Source organism: Megalobrama amblycephala, linkage group LG21, assembly GCF_018812025.1.
Source record: "Megalobrama amblycephala isolate DHTTF-2021 linkage group LG21, ASM1881202v1, whole genome shotgun sequence".
Lineage (NCBI taxonomy): Eukaryota > Metazoa > Chordata > Actinopteri > Cypriniformes > Xenocyprididae > Megalobrama > Megalobrama amblycephala.
In genome coordinates, this window is record NC_063064.1 from 11,894,135 (window position 1) to 11,916,214 (window position 22,080).

The 22,080-nt window shown below is 35.7% G+C and overlaps 1 protein-coding gene across 1 annotated transcript in view; it reads left to right on the forward strand.

The window, feature by feature from the left end:
• Positions 1-2,307: 2,307 nt before the first annotated feature.
• The window catches only part of slc25a26 (solute carrier family 25 member 26), a 65,207-nt gene continuing 45,434 nt past the window's right edge, over positions 2,308-22,080 (forward strand). Inside the window, exons 1-4 of the mRNA XM_048173697.1 lie at positions 2,308-2,379; positions 2,582-2,842; positions 3,991-4,095; positions 4,285-4,332. Coding sequence (XP_048029654.1) covers positions 2,308-2,379; positions 2,582-2,842; positions 3,991-4,095; positions 4,285-4,332 — 486 coding nt within the window. The remainder of the gene's footprint in view (positions 2,380-2,581; positions 2,843-3,990; positions 4,096-4,284; positions 4,333-22,080) is intronic.

Consider the following 22,080-nt stretch of genomic DNA (forward strand, 5'->3'; position numbering starts at 1 on the left):
AAATATCTTTTATTTTCGCTTTTGATTAATTCAATGCATCCTTGCTGAATGAAAGTAGACTATCAATTTATTTTAAAATTAATAATAATAATATAATAAAATAAAATACCAAATTTTACACTTCTGGTAACACTTTACTTGAAGCTGTATAGATAATTTAAATCATAAAATTATTAAAATGAATTACTAATGCGTTATAATATGCATTCTAAAGTGTTATATCTTTTCCTTTTAACCACAGTTATGACAAATTACAATCTATTCTCAGTCACACCTTTAATAATGCAATTTGTAACACATGATGTAACACATTAGCATGTTTTTTTTTATTCATTACAGCCTTTAAAGGCATAATAGATAAGTTTCATAATTTATTATAATGTAAAATCATTTTAACTATACAGTAAAAAATTAATCATTGGTCTTGTAATTTTCATTAAAACAATGAAGGTGATAATTAAAATAGTGTGTATATTTTATTAATAAAATTGTGGTTCAGTGTTGTATAGAAAATATTGAGAACATTTCACTAATAAAACCAAGAGATACATTTTCTTAATTTTTTAACGAAATTTATGCAGTTTTGAGACTTGAATTGAGGAACCAACTAAGCTAATAAAATAAGGAAAGAAGGCTACTTATTTATTTTAAGAGAATTAGTTCAGTTATGCGGTTTTAATTTGAGACACCATTGTTAGTTCCCAGCACGCTTTGCATATGGCTGGAAATGGAGTGTAAATATTGAAATTAAGTGTTATTTTATGTGTTTTTATGTGTGTGGAAATATGTTTAATGTTCAGTTATGACATTTGAATGAGTTTCTGTTATGTTCAAGTTTTGATGACCATTGTGCAGAAGAGCTAATGGTTAGGAGAATAACTGCATATACTAATAATATGAAGCATGTTGCTTTGTTTAGTGAGCAATAACTTTGCTATTGCCAGTGCAATAACAAGTTTTTTCTTACTTGTTATTGCACTGGCAATAGCAAAGTTATTGCTCACTAAAGAAAAAAACATGCTTCAAATTATAAATATATAAACGGGTAATTTCCATTCACTCTAAATCACACACTTTTGAGCCAACTTAAAAAAGAACATTTCACTAAAAATATTAAATGAATTGTGTCATAGACTAAATAATTTAGGAAATTTTACATGATTTATTCAAGTAGATTCCCTTAAAGAAATCCAACCTTAAAAACTACTATGTGTAATATTGTTACCATAATTTAAGTACAGCACATAACATTTTTTTACAGTGTATAGTTGAAATTGTTAATTAAAATATATGACTTTACCATCTATTTTTATGGCAGGATATTAGAATCATAATTGTAAACAACTGATTATGTGATGTTATTGCATAATGCATGTTTTATAGTGATTTCTATGAACCTTAAAAATTGTTCATAAATAATAGAACTAAAACTAAATGTTTTTTTTTTTTTGTTTGATTAAAGTGTCCGAGGCAAATGGTCAGTGTGTATTCAGTGTGTGTGCTGTAAAGAACAGCGTGAGGACAAGACAAACGGCCCTGAACTGATTCACCCAGTGCTAAAATAAGCGATGTTCCTGGCTTTAATTGCCCCTGCTTCTTCACCGACCTTCCTGCCGTGGCTGAGTGCTGGCCTGTTCGTCGTGTTGCCGTGGAATTGAGACTTTCGTCCTCAGAGGGGTTTGTTTTTCCACCTCAGCGGCGCAGAGCGGGAACGGGAAGCGCGCGCTTGGATCAGAGGCAGCGACTAATTAATGCCACACCCTCCAAATGACTCGCAAATAAAGATAAATGGTGATGGGAATACAAAAACACACATACAAAATGTATCTCACAGCAATGATTATAACCATTACTCTTTCCAGCAAGGAAACCAAACGTTAATTAGTACAAAACTGCCTTTAAGTCAGCGGCAGTGCCTCGATAATCGCCTGACTGGTCACATACAGGTACGTCCATAAACACCGCGAAACTGTAAAGACTTCGACATCCACTTATTTTAAAATGTCCTCAGCTAGTTTTCCTCCTCACTGCTCTCTGTAGATTACCCAGAAATACACAATGTCGGTAATTGATCTGATATAATCTCTCGCCAGTCCTCCATCAACTCCCCTGCGAGATGATACGAAATTGCGCGGCGCGCACTCGCGCCCACCAATTCAATTACTGCACGAATTACTTGTCATATCCACTTCCCTCTCTATTTAGTGCAGTAATTTTGATCCTTTTGAGAATTACACGAGGGGACGTGATGTTTAGCGTTTCATAAATGTTAACCCAGCAAAAAGAGAATGTAATGAGCTTAGTAAAATGGGCCCTGTCACTTTCACTAAGAGACCGATGGTCGCAGGTCGCGGGTTTCACCGCTGGATGGCACTCTTGGTACACGTTTTTGGCTTGTTTAAAATTCTAAACCTACCCACTGATCTTACTTTTCTCAATGGAAATAACAATCGCAGAGCTGGATCTTGCACAATTGTGTCATGCCATACAGCAAAGTGTTGCACGCTGTTCTCTGTAAACCAAGTGTCCATTCATTCGGCAACTTCAGTGTGATGCTCTGCCGCCCGCCAGACTCATCTAGGCGCAAACTACCGTAGCTTGTTCACACACACCGTGCCTGCAGGCTGTCAGCTGGGCTCAGAGTGGTCCTAACCTCTCTCATAGTATAGTAGCACCCCACGCCCGCTCTGTCATTCAGGAGAGATTACTTCTAGCACCACAGATCCAGTGTGAGCCTGGGGGTCTCGTGGGGGGCCCGGTAAAACTCCCCGTGGTTGCGGAGATTGCTTTCCATCCTCGGTTCGCCCTGGTATTTCCGCCCCCAGCATGGAGAGGATCAGAAGTAATGCACCACAAGTGTAGTTTAGACTGAGGGGGGTGCGGCCGTGAAGAATGAGCTTGAATAATGCCACACTTCAGCTATCGACAAAGCATGTTTGCTGGAATTGACTGGGTCGCCATTTCAGCTGTTGTGCGCGCGCGCGCGTGTGAGAGAAACCGCGTTTTTGTGACTTGTATGATACGTGGACATGTATTTGTCATTTGTAATGGGTTGTTTATTAAGTCACATGAGCATATTAAATAATGAATGCTTAGTTGTAACTGTGTTAATGGTTAGGTGTGTTATTCTGATAAGTACAAACAGTGCAGTAGCCACATTTGACAATTAGTTTACATTTTCTGAAATCATATTCTTATTCTGTATTTTGGGGGGTAAACATTAGAAAAAAGTAAAAGAAAGTAATCTATTTCTCTTTCTCTGTCTCTCTCATGTTAAATTGTTCAGATTTTGACCAGGCTGTCATACATGTCAACATAGAAATTATGAACACATGCAAAAACAGGAGAGAACCAATGAAATATTAATAACTGATTTAAGTTGTAGACAGTCAGTGTATGTTTTTATGCATATTTTTTAAATTAAACCTGTAGCTGCTTGCATTTTTAGCCAAATAATTTTTCAGATGAATAAATTAGCCAAGATTAGTGTTTTGTTCTTCCCTCATATTTAAAATATTTAAAATATATAAAATATATTCTGTGTATTTTTATGGTTTAATCAAACTTGTAGGGTCATTAAAAACAAATATCCCTTCCGGACATCACTTTTGGCCACTACTGTATATAATTTCTCATTTCAAGCAGTACTTTAACTAAATTCTTGCATTTTTAACTTAAAACTTAATTTTTATACACATTTTATAATAATTGTATATATATTATATATTATATTATATATTATTTTTTATCTTTTTTTAATTCAAGTGCTTGGTTTGGAAATCTTACCTTTTTTTATCTTATTCCACTTTTTAAGTTTTTTTTTTCAGTCATTTTATATAAATCTTGTCTTTTAAACTATGAATTTATTTTATTTCCTGTTTTCAAACAGCTATATTGTTCAGTGTTCTTGAGTATTATTATTTTTTTTATCCTGTTTGTGTGAACAGTACTATTTGACGTGTTGATGAGTGTTCTCTTCCACTTACACAGGTCGCCTGTCTGATTCGTGTGCCGACTGAAGTGGTAAAGCAGAGAGCACAGGCCAATCCCTCCCTTAGTACCTACCGGGTACTGCTGAATACTCTACAAGAAGAGGTGCGTGTATATCATCAGCTTGACTTACAGTGAACAATGCACTTGAGTTCACTTGAGCTGTCGTGTTAAACACAGATGAACGGGTGGATTGACGGATAAATAAGTCATTTTGTAAAGCAGTCAGTCATGAAAATGCCATGTCTTTTTGTTTGCACAGGGATGACAACCCTTTTTGATTTGTCATTGCAGGGTTTCAGAGGGTTATACAGAGGTTATGGCAGCACAGTACTTAGGGAGGTAGGCTGGTTTTCTGTATACACAAAGTATTGGTACTCAATTATTTTACATAATTATAGAAATACTGTTGTATTAGCGTTTGATTTGAATATCTCTTAAAGGGATCGGACCCAATTTACATTAACTGTCTTTAACTATGTGCTAACACTTAAATTAATCATTTGATGCAATGCACACTTATTGCATACTTGTGTTTTTACATTATACTTATATTTTACCTACATGTATATAATTTCTGTAATTAGATATATAATTACACTGTTGACCCTTCCCTTACACCTTAACGCACCCTTATACCAAATCATACCGCCAAACCTGTCCCTAACCTACCCGTATCCCACCTCAATAGCAGCAAACGTGTTTTGCAATACAACACGAATACTGTAAGTGCATTGTATTTTTTATGTACAGTAAGTATACATGGACCAAAAGTTTTAAAAAATTATGTCAGCATTTACTTACCCTCATGTAATTTTGGTAACACTTTACACAACGGTTTCAATAGTTCACACAATTAGTTAACTAATTTATTATGAAATGAGAATGAACAATACTTTTACAGCATTTATTAAAGGGATAGTTAACCCAAAAATAGGGCTGCCCCCAATAGTCGACTAACCATTAGTCGACAAGAAGAGGCTTAGTCGACCAATAGTAGTCGCTTAGTCGCATGGGGGAAAAAATCCAGAGGAAGTGGCAAAGTCACGCAGTCTGTGACGAACAGATCGTTAACAGCTGGTCTGTGTGGTAAACACAGTACATCGGGCAGGACATCCAAGCGCTCGCCTATCATTCATCGACCTCAAATATGGCTTATCGTCTGAAACATGTAAGTAGTAGTAGCAACTTTACATGGCCGCTCGCTTTAATGTTAACGTAGATAAATGTGGGCTATTCAAGTGTTTGTGCAGAGTGTGAAAGCTGAATAATAGCACGCGTACTGCATGACAGCTAACATGGAGGCTCTGGTGCGATCACTTGCACTTTTAGTCATACAGATAAAAGTAATACATCTTTTGAATCTGTGAAGTCTTCTTTTATTTGTGTGCACTCACAATAACAACAAAACGTTGTGCAAATATTGAAAGCAAACAAGGTGCACTTTCTGCCATCTCTCTCTGTGAACTTGCGGCAAAAAGAAAGTGCACCAATAAAGAAAAAAAAGAACCGAAACTCCATGTAAACTTGCCTCACAGACATGAAAAAAAAAAAAAAAAAAAAAAAAAAAAAATATATATATATATATATATATATATATATATATATATATATATATATATAGAGAGAGAGAGAGAGAGAGAGAGAGAATACGGATTATGCCTATAGGCATGCATATAGAACGACTACTAGTTGACCAGAAAAATCTTTAGCCGAGTAGAGCCCTACTCAAAAATAAAAAATGATCCCATGATTCACTCACCCTCAAGCCATCCTAGGTCTATATGACTATCTTCTTTCAGATGAACACAATCAGAGATATATTTAAAAATATCCTCTTCCAAGCTTTATAATGGTAGTGAACGGGGACTGTTTTGAAGCCCCCAAAAAAGTGCATCCATCCATCATAAATTTAATCCACATGGCTCCAGGTGCTGACATAAATAAAATAAATAAATAAGTAAAGGCCATAAATAAAGGCCTTCTGAAGCGAAGCAATGCATTTTGGAAGAAAAATATACATATTTAAAACTTTATAAACTAAAATAACTTGCTTCCGCCAGACGACTGTATGCATTGATCTTAATTTTAGTTAGTTAAAGCTGCTGTCCGCAGTTTTTCCTCTTTGTCGCCATCTCTGTTTGAAACATGCGATTGCAGTCATATGTGGAACAGTTATCTGTACGTGCATTGTGCCTCAGCACAGCTCGTCAGCGCGGATGAATCTAATGCTTGCTGTCAGCACCGGTGTGGATACTGAACTTCAGAATCACAGACTCTACGTCTTGAAAGTATGACCAATATAAGAATTTTCACTGGAAAATATCATCTGAACAAGTAAGTAACATGTCTGCCACTTTTGTTTTGACCAACTGAGGAAAAAAGCATTAGGCTTACAATAAATCGTGCTGCCAATGATGATTAAATCTAACGATCGCTTAGCTCGGATCATGCCAAACCATGCAAATTATTATTACTGTTATATTGTTCTCAAATTGTTAATGTTAACAACATCAGCACTGCGTGACTGTGTATTTAGTGTGTATTAGCGTTACCTGTAGATTTCAATTTCTGTAGCCACTCCACAGTCCAAAGTCTTTTGCTTTTTGTCTACGGGTGAATCTCCAATTGTCACTGATGATTGTCATTTGGTCCTTTCTGGATTACAATCCGCCATCAAAATGATAAGTTTAATTATTTCAGCTGCTGTGAGAAAAGGCTATAAATGTGCCGCTACCGGCAGCATCCTCACATGATATAACTGACTCGACGGGACTCCTTCCTTTGTTTACGGACGTGACGTAATGACGCACAGAGGAACTGCTGCATGCTTGAATTTCCCGCAGAAATCCGCCATGTCGCTCTTATTATAAAACATTATTACAAGCTTACTGTTGTGAATCGAGACAAGATAATTAGATAGTTTTGAACACTGGCTGGTAATGTACTTGTTCAAAAGTTGACTTTGGATAATTTTTAACCAAAAAAAGTTGTGGACTGCAGCTTTAATTTCAACATTTATTAATACATTAATAAAATCAAACATTGTATTTGTTAACATTAATTTAATGCACTGTGAACTATACATGAACAATCAATGAACGATTGTATTTTTATTAACTAACATTAACAAAGATGAACCTGTTTGTTTTTGTTTTTTTGTCCATACACTGAAGGTTAAAGGAATCCAGTGTTATTTTTAACCTCACTTACTTTCATCATACACATAAAAAAAGTTGAAACATTCTTAAAACATTTTTTGTGTGTGTTCCACTGAAGAAAGTACGGTTTGGATCGACATGGTGATAGCCCTTTAAGCAAGACTTTGACCCCTTTCTTTTTTGTTCTGAATTTCAGTTTGCTTATTAAAATATCTTTTTTTTTGTATTAACAATTTATCTAGCTAATTAAACTAATTAGCAATGGAACAAGCGGCAGGTAGAGGAACCACAAGGTGAAGCACACTGTAGCCCTCCGACTCTAGAGAAGATGCTTTTTTTTTTGCTCTTATTCTCTTTGATTAATCATCTGCTTCCTCACACACCTGCATTGTATGATAATGCTTATTGAGTTCAGGCAAAGCTCATATTTTTTCATTTGTTTTCCAAATTTATTTTATCCTCCATGTCACGAAGACAAAGATAAAATGAGGGAAATATTCGAAATCAAAGAAAACTTGTCTGCATGAAGGTGACACTCATTTTTTCGTGAGGTGATATCGTCTCTCATCCGCCGGGCAATCTTGTACTTATTTTCCGCCTCACTTAACTCCCGTTATTCACGCAAACTCCATCTGGACATAAAGAAAAAAAGAACAACAAGCTTTTTCTGATTTCTCCAGGGGCTTCTGAATAAATGAATACATTTTGGATTCGAGCGGGCGGCTCAGGCGGAATACTAAGGGCCAGATAAAATAGAGGTGCCGAGAGGTGCCCCGCTTCTTCCTTGGGATTGGCTTTGACGTGTGTCAGGAAGCTAATTCATTTTCTCGGCCCGCTATCTTATCCAGCGCTGCAACCCTGTCAGGGTAAGTTTGTTTACCCTGGATGCCGAGTCCTCCTCGCGCAAGGATTTAATTGGGGTCTTCTCCATTATGCAGATTCATTAAAGAACCCCGGACAAGAGGTTGTGATGAGATACAGCCCGATATGCGCTAGTAGAAGAGAGAGAGAGAGAGAGAGAGAGAGAGAGAGGATGGCAAGCAGTTAAATGAAAAACAAAAAGGCTGGTGTAAAAAGTAATCCTGCATGCATGATACATGATGTCAATATAAATGAACAGTAGGTTTTAGTTTGATTATTACCTTTGTGACTAAAAAAATACAGATTGGGGTTGGTAAGAGGTACGTTTTATAAAATTGAAGTCTCTTATGTTCACCAAGTGTGCATTTATTTGATCAAAAATACAGTAAAAATTGTAATATTGTAAAATATTACTATACTTTAAAATAAATGTTTTCTATTTGAGTATATTTTAGAATTCAACTTTGCAAACACAGAAATAAATTGCATTTTCAATTTTCAGCAGCCATTACTCCAGTCTTCAGCCACAATATCCTTCAGAAATCATTCTAATATATATAATATATATATATATATATATATATATAGGGCTGTCAAATGATTAATCGCGATTAATCGCATACAAAATAAAAGTTTGAGTTTGCCTAAAATATGTGTGAGTACTGTGTGTATATTATTATGTATATATAAATACAAACACATTCATGTATATATTTGAGAAATACTTACAAGTATATGTATTTATTTATATTTTATGTAATTTTTATTATATATAAATAAAAATATTTTGTACATAAATAACAAATTTCTCTTAAATATATACATAAATTTGTGTGTATATATATATATATATATATATATATATATATATATATATATATATATATATACATAATAATTACACACAGTACTCACACATATATTAGGCAAACTCAAACTTTTATTTTGTATGCGATTAATCGCGATTAATCGTTTGACAGCCCTAATATATATATATATATATATATATATATATATATATAAAATCAGGATTCTTTGATAAGTAGAATATTCAATAGGACATAGTTTATTTGATGATATATATATATATATATATATATATATATATAATATTACTTGTAAATGAACTTACTTTCACGTTTGATCAATTTAATGCTTCTTTGCTGAACAAAAGTATTAGTTTATTTTTAAAAAAAATCTTATTGACAGAAAACTTTTGAGTGGTAATATATTTTAGCCATTATCCTTAAAATTTGTAGTTTCCTCAACTTGAGCCTACCAAAAATGGAAATTATTTACCCACCATCATGTTGTTCCAAAAACATATGATTTACTTTCTTCCGTGAACACGAACTTCCCAGCTGTTGGCCACTGTTTTCAATATTATAAGGACTGTGGCTATCATAAAAATATTGTAAAATTGGTTCATAAGACTCATTCACTATATTACAGGTCTTCTGAAGACATTCAATAGCTTTGTGTGGTGAACAAGCCAAAATAAAAATCATTCATATCTGACCGAATACAGCTCTCTGTAGCTTTGGTAAATTCTTGAGTGTTTATGAGAAAAACACTCAAGAACATTCAAGCACAAGAACCAGTTCTGAAGTTATCCAGTTACACGTTGTTAACAGGAGAGGATTTTCAGTAAAAAAAAAAAAAACATAAGTCATAAGTTTGGCAGTTTAATATTATTTTATAGAGTGTATCTTTGGTTTCATCCACTAGAGGGCATAACAGGATTTGGGCAAATCTGATAACCATCTGCATGAAAGCTGAAAAAAGACCACAGCACTCAGATTACTATAGGAACATCAAAGAGTACAACTTTAATCAACTTTATAAAAGCTGAATGGAAGATAAAACCATTTTCTCTGGCTAACACTTTTGTAACCTATCCCTGTATATCTTGGCCTATTTGCTGCAGTGAAACAGTGGTATTAAAAATGAATAATATGGAATTTGTTAGAAAAGTTTCTGTCATGTTGTCGGAGGGATCCGATCATAGCACTTTCTCATGGTCTGTGACACTCGCCCGAGAGAGAGCGTGAGAATGAGAGAGGCAGACAGACAGACAGAAGAAGAGTGCTGTTGGAGATACAGCTCACAGTACTGTTGATTACCATCTGACAGTACTCATTGTACATCAGCACAGATGTGAGAGCGGAGGGAAGGGGAGGAGAGGAGAACTGGCAATCTTGTAAGAATGTAGTTATGAAACACCTACGCCTTGAGCCGCGCTTCTGCATTAGTTGTTGCCGAGATGTCAAAAAATGTTTTTCCCTCAGCATTTGCTCAGATTCAGTCACTGATCTTAAGTAGGGCTAGGCGATAAAAAAGGGCCAAAAAAGTTATTGTGATTTAAAGTTTAAAAGAACAGTTAATCATCCATAGTGTCATATATTTAGATTGTGATAACCATAGGTAAAACCACGCATATGGCACATCACTACCATGGTTAAATGTAACTATATGGTTTCTATAGTATTTGTTATGAAAAACAGTAGTCTAAATACATTTAGTATAAATACAAATGCACAAATGCTGTAGCTTAATAATAACAAAAATATTTTCTTCACAATACCATCATGCTGTTAGTGTTACTATAGTAAATCCATGGTAAATGTTGGTGATTTGTAGATTGAAAAGCATTCTAACTGGATCAGTTGTGGCACAATGCTTCTCCTGTCTTCTCGTCAGTGCTGATGAGAATGTCAATGCTGTTTCATCTGTCTTTAAACTAGTTGAAATCACCGAGACATTTGTTTTCTTCACAGAATTCAAGCGTTTCTCACTGGATCTCACAGCACTGTTTTGTGGTCGCGTGAGTAATATTGGTTCTGCGAAACCAATATTACTCACGTATGGAGTAGAAACAACGCAACATCAGCATCAGTTTTCAGGTCTTCCCACTTAGGTCACTCCAGTGCTGGAAAGCTTTTCTAATATTAATGCAGGTCTTAAAGGGTTAGTTCACCCAAAAATGAAAATTCTGTCATTTATTACTTACCCTCATGTTGTTCCACACCCATAAGTCCTTCGTTAATCTTCAGAACACAAATTAAGATATTTTAGTTGAAATCCGATAGCTCCGTGAGGCCTCCATAGGGAGCAATGGACCCTTCCTCTCTCAAGATCCATAAAGGTGCTAAAAACATATTTAAATCGGTTCATGTGAGTACAGTGGTTCAATATTAATATTATAAAGCGACGAGAATATTTTTGGAGCGGCAAAAAAAACGAAATAACGACTTATTTAGTGATGGCCGATTTCAAAACACTGCTTCAGGAAGATTCGGAGCACAAATGAATCAGTGTGTCGAATCAGCTGTTCGGAGCGCCAAAGTCACGTGATTTCAGCCGTTGGCGGTTTGACACGCGATCTGAATCATGAGTCGACACACTGATTCATTTATGCTCCGATGCTTCATGAAGCAGTGTTTAGAAATCGGCAATCACTAAATAAGTCGTTAATTTGTTTTTTTGGCGCTCCAAAAATATTCTCGTTGCTTTATAATATTAATATTGACCCACTGTACTCACATGAACCGATTTAAATATGTTTTTAGTACCTTTATGGATCTTGAGAGAGGAAGGGTCCATTACCTATGGAGGCCTCACGGAGCTATCGGATTTCAACTAAAATATCTTAATTTGTGTTCTGAAGATTAACGAAAGTCTTACGGGTGTGGAACGGCATGAGGGTAAGTAATAAATGACAGAATTTTCATTTTTGGGTGAACTAACCCTTTAAATCTTCCTTTGGTCCCATTAGAAGTTTGCTGAACCCCCCTGATTGAGAACCAATGGCTTAGAGAGAAGATAACAGGATTCTGGAAACATACTAGCTGAAGTGACACTGTTTTGAAACTGTTTATTTACAGTAAATGCATTTTTACTGAATATTTTTATGCTTGTCAGAGTGTTTACCTTCATTCTTTTTTATTGCATTGTGTCAGTGTTTGACAGAATGCTAAACACATTTCTTATCAAATTAAATCAAATTCTTCTCAGTTTCTGTCCTCTCATTCTCGCTCCACCTTCTTCTGATCTCTAGTTGACACCGAAGCCAAAGAGCCCCAGAGGTCTTGGACCTGCCCGAGATCAATTTGTCTGACTTATCCCTGTGTTTATGTTGCTGTTGTTCATTGGTCACAGTGGACTGTGTAGCTAACAGGTGGACGTGTGTATGTTTGACCTTAGTTCGTTGTGGATTCACTTCTCTCTACTTTATAACGCAAGCAAAGAGAGGATAAGAGGCGGGGGTGTGCGGTTTCTTTATTCTTGTTCGGTGGATTTATTCTTCAATCAATTTCCTGTCAATTTTTCACAGTACTTTGTTCTCTCCATTTAACTATTAACTGTCATTTCCAATCTTTTATAAACTGAGAATGAGAATGTTATTTTGACCCTTTCAACAAAGTCCCTTTAAACAGGGGCTGTAAATTATTCAACCCTCAGAAATCCAGCAATAATATTGCAGGTCACGAAGAGGCTTTTAAATATTTTGGACACTTTGGGTATGTTAATGTCAGAACAGCCCTATTACACTGCCTAAAGGTCAAGTTCTGTTGAAACTCATTTGTAATTTGACGATGATTTATGAATGACTGTTGACTCAACTTAAAAAATAAATAAATAAATAAATAAATAAAGACTAAAAAGTCAAAAATCATTAACTATACATTTGGTCAAAATTGAGATCAAATCAATCAATATTCAATATAACATTATATAAATATTATTTCTATTACTAAAAATGGAAGATTCATACTAAAAGACTGAAGTTATGAATACACTGCTCTTCAAGAGTTTGGGGTCAGTAAGATGATTTGTGTTTGTTCTTTTGAACTTTCTGTTCATGAAACATTCCTCAAAAAGTGATCAGTTTCCACAAATATTACAGCAGCATAACCATTTTCAAATTTTATAATAAGAAATGTTTCTAAAGCACCAAATCAGCATATTAGAATTATTTCTGAAGGATCATGTGACACTGATATATATTAAAATATTCTAATAATATTTTACAATATTACTATTTTAACTGAATTATTATTATTATTATTTTAATAAATGCAGCCTTGGTGAGCAGAAAGACTTTCAAAAACATATAAAAATTCTTGCCGAAATGGTTATTGCTGCTGCTTAATTTGGTGAAAAATAGCTATCTAATTGCTTTAGGCAACTTTAGCTATGCTGCAGTGGGTCTCTGGGGGTTAAACTTTATTCATCAGGCCTGGATTTAATATAACTTCAATCAGATATTTTCAGAGTTCAGCCATCCAGTTCGTTAGCCCTGCCTCATTACTCTGTGATCCTTTCTATTGTCTTTATCTGATCTGATTAGCAGACATTAAACATGCTCGCCATGCACATTCCTCAGCATATTTCACAATGATGTGTGTGGATGTGCGTGTGTGAGCACATTATGTATATATGTGTTAGCGTTAATCCATACTGGTTTGTATTTATTGTCTCTCAGCTAGTTGGCTGACTGGCAGAGTTTCTGTTTATTTTACCTGTGGCACATACTGTATGAGTGAATGATTTATAGCACACGTGTGAAGGCACGAAGGCTTCGTTTCTATCCTCCACCTGAGCACATCATGCCTCCAGCTGAAATGTGAGAGTTTTGAAGAATGTGGTGTGGTGTCAGGATAAAAGTGCTGTTCCCATACTGGCTGTGTATTAACGAGGGCTGGTGCTGGCATGGAGGGTTGCATGTCAACCGTGACGCAGCAGACCAGCTGTTGCCGAGGCTGTTGGTGAGAAAAAAGCTTCAGCTCTCTCCAAACCTCAAACTAAACTGCTAATCCAGCTCCCACTGCGGCAATGAGCCTCATGTTCCATATCTACACCACTGATGACACTCTCACTCATTCAGCTGACTTAATGACAGCTGCCAGGTTCGGCACCATTCACAACCGAATAGAAAATGCCTTTTCAATTAAACTCATTTACACAATTTGAACTGAGGTAGCAAACAGGATTTGGAATTAGAATTTGAGTTGAAATTACAGGAAGTTGAATTAAAACAAAAAAACACAAATAGTTTTACCCATTAATATTATCCAGAAAACAGTACTTCCAGAAATATTAGGTGATATTAAAGGTACACTATGTAACTTCCTTTGACTCGTGTATGGCATGGGAGTGGCATAAGTTAGCTGTCACAACGAGCAAGAAAGGTTGACATGGAGCACGCTATATCCTGAATCTCTGGTGAATTATCCATTTCAAACAAAAGCAGAATAGAGGAGAGTCTGCTGGCAAAAAGAGTATGCGACAGAGCTTGTAATAAAACAAGAATCAACATTGACTGGGCTTTTCGGACATGGCGAGAACTGAAGGATTTAAAATGCTGTAAAAGCAATGCAGAGATGCGAGTTTTATTACTCAACAGGTGAGTAAGGTATTTTATTGAACAGATAAATTCCCATACAGTATGAAGCTCTCTAACAGAGTTCATTATAAAGCATCATCTATTGTGAAGGGTCATATTCATCCACAGAGTCACGCAGAGCCGAAGCACAACCATAACTATGTTTTTCCGCAAAAAGGGCCAAAAGTTACATAGCGTACCTTTAATAATGTTAATAACTTAAATTATAATGTAATTCAAACACTGTATTAATAAAGTGTTTGAAATGCTGCAATTAAGTTTAAGTATAAAATTTTTAACACCATATATTTTTTATAATAATGTTCAAATTTACCCAAAATTTATATATATAATGAGTAAAACTATTTAAATGGTCAATATTTATTTTTATATTGTTAACCCTTAAATGCATACCTCGGGTCTTTAGTGACCCGGGACGTCATTCACTACCCTCCTCCTCCTTCATTTTTTAAAGTTAGACATCAACCTTCTTGGTATTCCTCAATCAATTCATTATAAAATTATAAAATAATGCCTACTTTTGTATTCATTTTTTGTAAAAAATTGTATAGGGTCGCAAACGACCCGAGGTGTGTATGAGTGTACGTATATTTTTTCTGCACAACAATAACTGAATCTTAGATGATGGAATAAGTGCAATTCACTTTTATTCCACAAGGTGGCGACTCATTCAAACAGAAAACGAAATAATAAGCAAAACATGAAATGGCTCAGGGATTTACTGCAGAATAAGTACTGAATGCAATCAAATATGACTGTAACTGTTACTGGATGGATCTGGTGAAGCTGTTAGCGATCGAAATATTGATTTTGAAGATGTTGAAAATTATATAGTTTAGAGAATACGTTTGAGATCGCGAATGGGCTCATATTCGTGACCTCAAACATAAAAATAGCCTATTATTTGCTGAATTTACTTGGAAATGAGCTCTGACGAGGACAGTGATGATGGCAATAAACATCTGCTCAAACTGAGCCCTTTCAAGCTCCAAAAGGTAACAAAATACGATTTATTTTATTCTTCTGTAATTGTTACTCTAATATCAGAGGAGTTTTATATTATCGCGACAGGTAGAGATCCTTCCGTGTTAGATATAGATACGGGTCGATAAAGACCCGAATATGTAAGAATGATTGGCGAAACAGTCATGCATTTAAGGGTTAACTGAAAACAATGTGGAGGATGTGTTATTGTTTGACAAACAAAAACACAATTTTCTTAGCTTTTTGCCCAACATGTTGCCTTTTTTTATGAAACTTATCCATATTCAAGTCTTGATGAAAAAAGAATGCATGAAACTAGAATAAAACGTTTTTTGGTTTTGTTTTTTTTAAAGTTTAAAAGCAGAAGGTCTGTTTGTTTGTTTGATATATTGCATGTTTAGATATTCATTCAACAAAATATTCAAATGTTTTTGAAAATGATCAAAAACACTGGCGGTGGCTGGCAACTTTTTAAAATAAAAGTGGGGGGAAAAGAGTTAATTAAGTAAGCAAAATTAGTAAAAATGAATGATATAATTAATTATGTTTTGTTTGGTAAATGTTTGGTACTTTGTTAGATGAATGTAATTCCTGTTTTGTTACTTTGTTTGTTTGTTTTTGTTGTTGTTTTTGTTTCCTTTTTCAATTGCAATTCAGTAAATTCCACTTCTGTTATTCCAATTAAAATTACAGTTCAACATCCAGTGGTACAAGCTCAAAAATGGCCACCTCAAGTCTGATTGGTTGGCTTTATATGATTGGCTGGCTTTCTAAAGAGCTAGTCATGAAGTTTACAAGGTTTGTGGCATTGAATCTTAGATTGAATTTTAGTAGCAAGAAAAATACATATTCTTGAGCACACCTTTAAATGTTGTTGTAAGTATGTTTTGTTCTCTAACTAGTGGCCGTTTTTATGCACTTAAACATAATTTTGCATATTTTTTACATGTTAGTCATACAGAAACATCTTCTCTAAGTGGGCGGCTCAGTGTGGACCAGACTTTATGTCGACAGTCAGAAGTCTGGCTACGTGAGACTATTTGCAGCTTAAACAAAATGACCCAAGGAGAATTCTGTCTGGTTTGCAGATGGTGCTGATGTAGTGTAGAGATGTTTGGGCCAAGGTGTAGTGAGGTTTTGTGTGTATGTGTGTGTGTGTGTGTGTGTGTGTGTGTGTGTGTGTGTGTGTGAGATGAGTAGACTCTGTATGAGTCTTGTCCACTCTTTCCTCTCTCCGAGGGACTGTTTTTGGCAGGTCTTCTCACAAGGCTGTTGATCAGCATTAGAGGAATCCTCTTATGTGATAGCGCTGAACAGGACACTTCATTTATCTGGGTTTTCCTGAGGATTTGAATTGGATACAGACCTTTCCATGTGTAGAAAAGTCCTGGTTCACACGCACACACTCATGAACACTTCAGGTAGCGGCAGAATATACAGAGATTAATGTATAGTTCATGTTGTTGGTGTGCAGTTCAGACTCCCATTCCTGCTAGACTTCAATCTGTCATCCTTTTGATTCATATCTCATGCTGGGACTCCTGTCTAGCACTGCTGTTAATTTATCATTTTACCCACAATCCACTGCAGTGCATGTTACTCTTACTGATAGCGTAACAATCACAAGACTAGCTCCTCTAGGCTAGCTTTCTGGAATGGGAGGGACCCTCAGAACGGATTGAAATGTTGATATTTCTGCCCAGCGTCATACCGATCAGCTCAAGCACATAATAGTTTAGTCAATAAATATTTAGACTGCTTTACTCAGATGACTCTCCACCTGATACTCAGCAAGATTTCAAACATCCATGTGCATGTGGATTTCATGAGTTAGACAGCTGTGATGCTTCAGTCAGAAATAATCACTCAATGTTAACTTTTTTTATATCACATGGATACAGTCATCTGATCGCTGATTTTTGAGTGTGTTTAAAGTAAGTTCAAGTATCACTCACAGCCTCATGATATGATACAAGTTGATAGGATTGCATTTGAAATGGCAGAAAATGCACAACAATGAATCTTAGGGATGCGTTTTGGATAACACTTTATTTTACAGTGCCGTAGTTACTACATGCACTTACTATAGTAATAACAGTAAATTATACATAATTACAAGTAACTAACCCTAAACCAAACCCTAACTGTAACTCTATAGTAAGTATATTTAGGTATTTAATAGTACCCAGTACTTATTTGAGTAATTACAATGTAACTACGACACTGTAAAATAAAGTGTAACCGCGTTTTGAAATGCATAAATAATTTTGTTTGTAAAGACTCGTATATGCTGAGTGAGGATTTTTTTTTTTAGCATAATATTATAAAGACAGTACCTATTTAAATTTAATAATTGCCTAAATAATAGCCTAATAATTTTATAAATATTATCTGGCTAATACTTTTTAAAGCTGACATTATATTTTTTTGCGACCTGCTATTATAACCCTAAAGAGAAACCTTTTTAAATAAATTCATATATATACAATTCACATACCTTCAATTTATTTATTTTTTTAAAATTCCACAATGTATAGATGACTCTCAATAGAATAAATAGTTTTTTTATTGTGTAAAGACAGTTCTACTTAATACATTTTATTTATAAATATTGTTCTGGAATGAAGTTAATATTCTTATTCAGCAAGGATGCAATAACTTGATCAAAATTGACACTAAAGTCATTGATATTGTTACAAAAGATTTCTGTTTCAAATAAATGCTGTTCTTTTGAACTTTCTATTCCTCAAAACGATTCATACAAAAATATTAGGCGGCACAACTGTTTTCAACATTTATATTAAAGGTGCCCTAGAATTAAATATTGAATTTATATTGGCATAGTTGAATAACAAGAGTTCAGTACATGGAAAAGACATACACTGAGTTTCAAACGCCATTGTTTCCTCCTTCTTATATAAATCTCATTTGTTTAAAAGACCTCCGAAGAACAGGCGAATCCCAACATAACACCGACTGTTACGTAACAGTCGGGGTGTACGCCCCCAAAATTTGCATATGCCAGCCCATGATCAAGCCATTAGACAAGGGCAGAACATCTGGATGTGCACAGCTGAATCATCAGACTAGGTAAGCAAGCAAGAACAATAGCGAAAAAATGGCAGATGGAGCAATAATAACTGACATGATCCATGATAACATGATATTTTTAGTGATATTTGTAAATTGTCTTTCTAAATGTTTTGTTAGCATGTTGCTAATGTACAATTAAATGTCGTTAAAGTTACCATCGTTTCTTACTGTATTCACAGAGACAAGAGAGCCGTCGCTATTTTCATTTTTAAACACTTGCAGTCTGTATAATGCATAAACACAACTTCATTCTTTATAAATCTCTCCAACAGTGTAGCATTAGACGTTAGCAACGGAGCACAGCCTCAAACTCATTCAGAATCAAATGTAATACATCCAAATAAATACTATACTTACATGATCCGATGTATGCAAGCAGCATGCATGACGAACATCTTGTAAAGATCCATTTTGAGGGTTATATTAGCTGTGTAAACTGTGTTTATGCTGTTCAAAGCAAGCGCGAGCTCCGGGGGAGGGGGAGCACGAGAATTAAAGGGGCCGCAACCTATATATCGGTGCATAGTTAATGATGCCCCAAAATAGGCAGTTAAAAAAATGAATTAAAAAAAATCTATGGGGTATTTTGAGCTGAAACTTTACAGACACATTCAGGGGACACCTTAGACTTATATTACATCTTTTAAAAAGAAGTTCTAGGACACCTTTAAGAAGAAATATGTCTTGAGCACCAAATCAGCATATTAGAATGGTTACTGAAGGATCATATGACACTAAAGAGTGGAATGGCTGCTGAAAATTTTGTTTTGCCAGGAATAAATTGCATTTTAAAATAGATTAAATTAGAAACAGCTATTTAAATTGTAATAATATTTTCACAATAGTGCTTTTTTTTTTTTACACAATTTTTTCTCTCAAAGTTTCTGATGACCCCTTTATGTCCCCCTTGAGGATCCCTGGACCCCAATTCGAAACCCCTGATACTGTATGTAAATGATTGTGTCTGCACAGCACTAGTTTGAATTAAGTCAAATGAGACTTTTTTTTCCTAGGGGACCTTTGAAGTTCAGAGAAGCAAGTTTTTATTGTATTTATTTATTTTAACAGTAACTCAGTTTTCAGATTTTGTCGCTGTGGGTTTGTGTGCACGTTCTGATTGCTGGTGAAGTTGTTTTAATTAGTGTATTTCGCTAGGTCTTGGGGTTATGTTTGCTTCCCACAATTTTCTGCATGTTTGCCTCAATCCGAGCAGAAAACCATCTCAGCCCCTCACATATGGTTTCAATAAGGGCCGTCGGTCTGGCTGTGGACCCAGAGAGAAAGAAGGGCTGGGATGGGGGTAGGGAGGGGTCTTGTCCCTCTGCTGGCCCACAGACCTGTGACCTGAGCTTGAATATGCCTCTGAGCAAAAATGAACTAAGACGTTCACACTCACCCGAACAGTTTTTTTTTTTTCTTTTAAAATACTTTGATCCTCCGCACAGTGTGTGATTACATTAAAAAAACAACACTAAATGAAACTGCTTCATGTACCAAAAAAACCCCCCAAAAAACCTAATATAAAGATAATCTAATAAAACTTGCATCAGAAGGCAATAAGGGAAGGGAGTAAGTCATCCCTCCTTGAGGGTGATATGCATTGCCCTTTTCATGAAAGAGCGGTGCCCTTGTAAAACAAGTGTGAGGTTAACCTCTAATTGTAGGGTGAGTTTCGCTGTCTCATGCTGTGATTTATTTCCTTCGCACCATCTCTCCCTCTGTCCTGCTCTAAACGCATTTTCATCTTATTTCTCCCTCAATGTTATTTTCAAAACACTCTCTGCTTTTAATTCTGAAGACATCTTTTTCTTTTCTGGCTCTCCCCCGCTCTCAGTAGTTTATCTCAGGGGCAGCGATGCTTATGTGTCCTGGAGTTGTGTACTTAACCCTAGTCGTCTCTGGAGAAAAATGGAGTCTGAGCACCGAGCTGCATGATAATGGGAGGTTGAAGGTGAACGGCTTTGTGGGACAGTTAATGTTATTATTACAGCTTGAGAGAGGTTCAGACCGGGAGCTTGTTCCGATCAATAATTATTCCAGGTTTGGTTGTTGCATTTGAGGTTTTAACCAATTAGCATGTCTCAGATGTGAAACATTAAATAGCTCGCTGATTATCTTCCACATGTTTGACCCAACTATCAGCATTGACTTCAGTTTCAGCTTTTCCTGTGTCCAAATTTAAGGTCAACAGATGTTGAAGTAACACATATCTCATGCCAGATTTTATCTGGCAGGACAATATGAATGAACTCCCATTGTTTTAACACATAATATAAATCACGGAACACACAATGTCGTCTATTAGCGAACAAGTAATCATGGCCAATTCTACTACACTATTGCTCTCCTGAGGGATAGTATTGGACTAAATTGAATGAAATCATGGTGATGTCATTTCAAAGTGCATGCTGGGAAGGCCATAAATGCGGCTGTGATTAGTTTGCTAGGTAGAAATAGTTTTTATAAGTGTAAGATTCATCACGATTTCTAACCGCAACCATAACTAATATCAGATAAAAAAGCAAAAAACGATATCTGTGCAATGTAAAAGGGCTGCGTAGATGTTTGGTGGGTTGGGAGGACGCACCTGCTGAAGCACTGACTGCTGAAAGCTGAAGACTGACTGTAATGTTTAGTTAAGCTCACATAACAGCAGCCCACGGCTGGAAACATCTGTAGGGAGCCGTCAGGTTTGGGGGTGAGAGGATGATGTCACTGCTTCATGTCAAATACTGCACTTATTTAACCCTCAGAGTGGAGGAAAAGTCTTTCTTGAAGCCCTCGACATCTTCTGTTTCCATTGTCTATAATTTGGTTGTTTTGCTCATGCTTGGATACTTGACTACATTGGTTCAACCTTAATGTTATGAAACAACGAGAATACGTTTTGTGTGGCAAAAAACCAAAATAACGACTTTATTCAACAATATCTAGTGATGGGCGATTTAAAAACACAGCTTCATGAAGCTTCGAAGCTTTACAAATTTTTTGTTTCGAATCAGTGGTTCGGAGCGTGTATCAAACTGCCAAAGTCACGTGATTTCAGTAAACGAGGCTTCGTTACATCATAAGTGTTTCGAAATTTCAGTGGTTCACCACTGGGGGGCGTGACTTTGGCAGTTTGATACACGCTCCGAACAAAAGATTCGTAAAGCTTTGAATCTTCATGAAGCAGTGTTTTGAAATCGCCCATCACTAGATATTGAATAACGTTTTTTTTTTTTTTGGTGCACAAAAGGTATTCTCATCGCTTCATAACATTAAGGTTGAACCACTGTAGTCACATGAACTGTTTTAAATATGTCTTTAGTAGCTTTCTGGGCATCTGAAAGTGTTAATTATCTTGCTGTCAATAGAGGCCTCACTGAGCCATCGGATTTTATCAAAAATATCTTAATTTGTGTTCTGAAGATGAACGAAGGTGAGAAGATGAGTAATTAATGAATTTTCATTTTTGGATGAACTAACCCTTTAAGCCTTGTCTCTAAAACCGGGGGATATACTTACATTGAAGGACTTGGGCCAGTAATCAACCAACTAGTTAACACGACATGTTAACAATCACTCAGAACACCTTAGCAACTC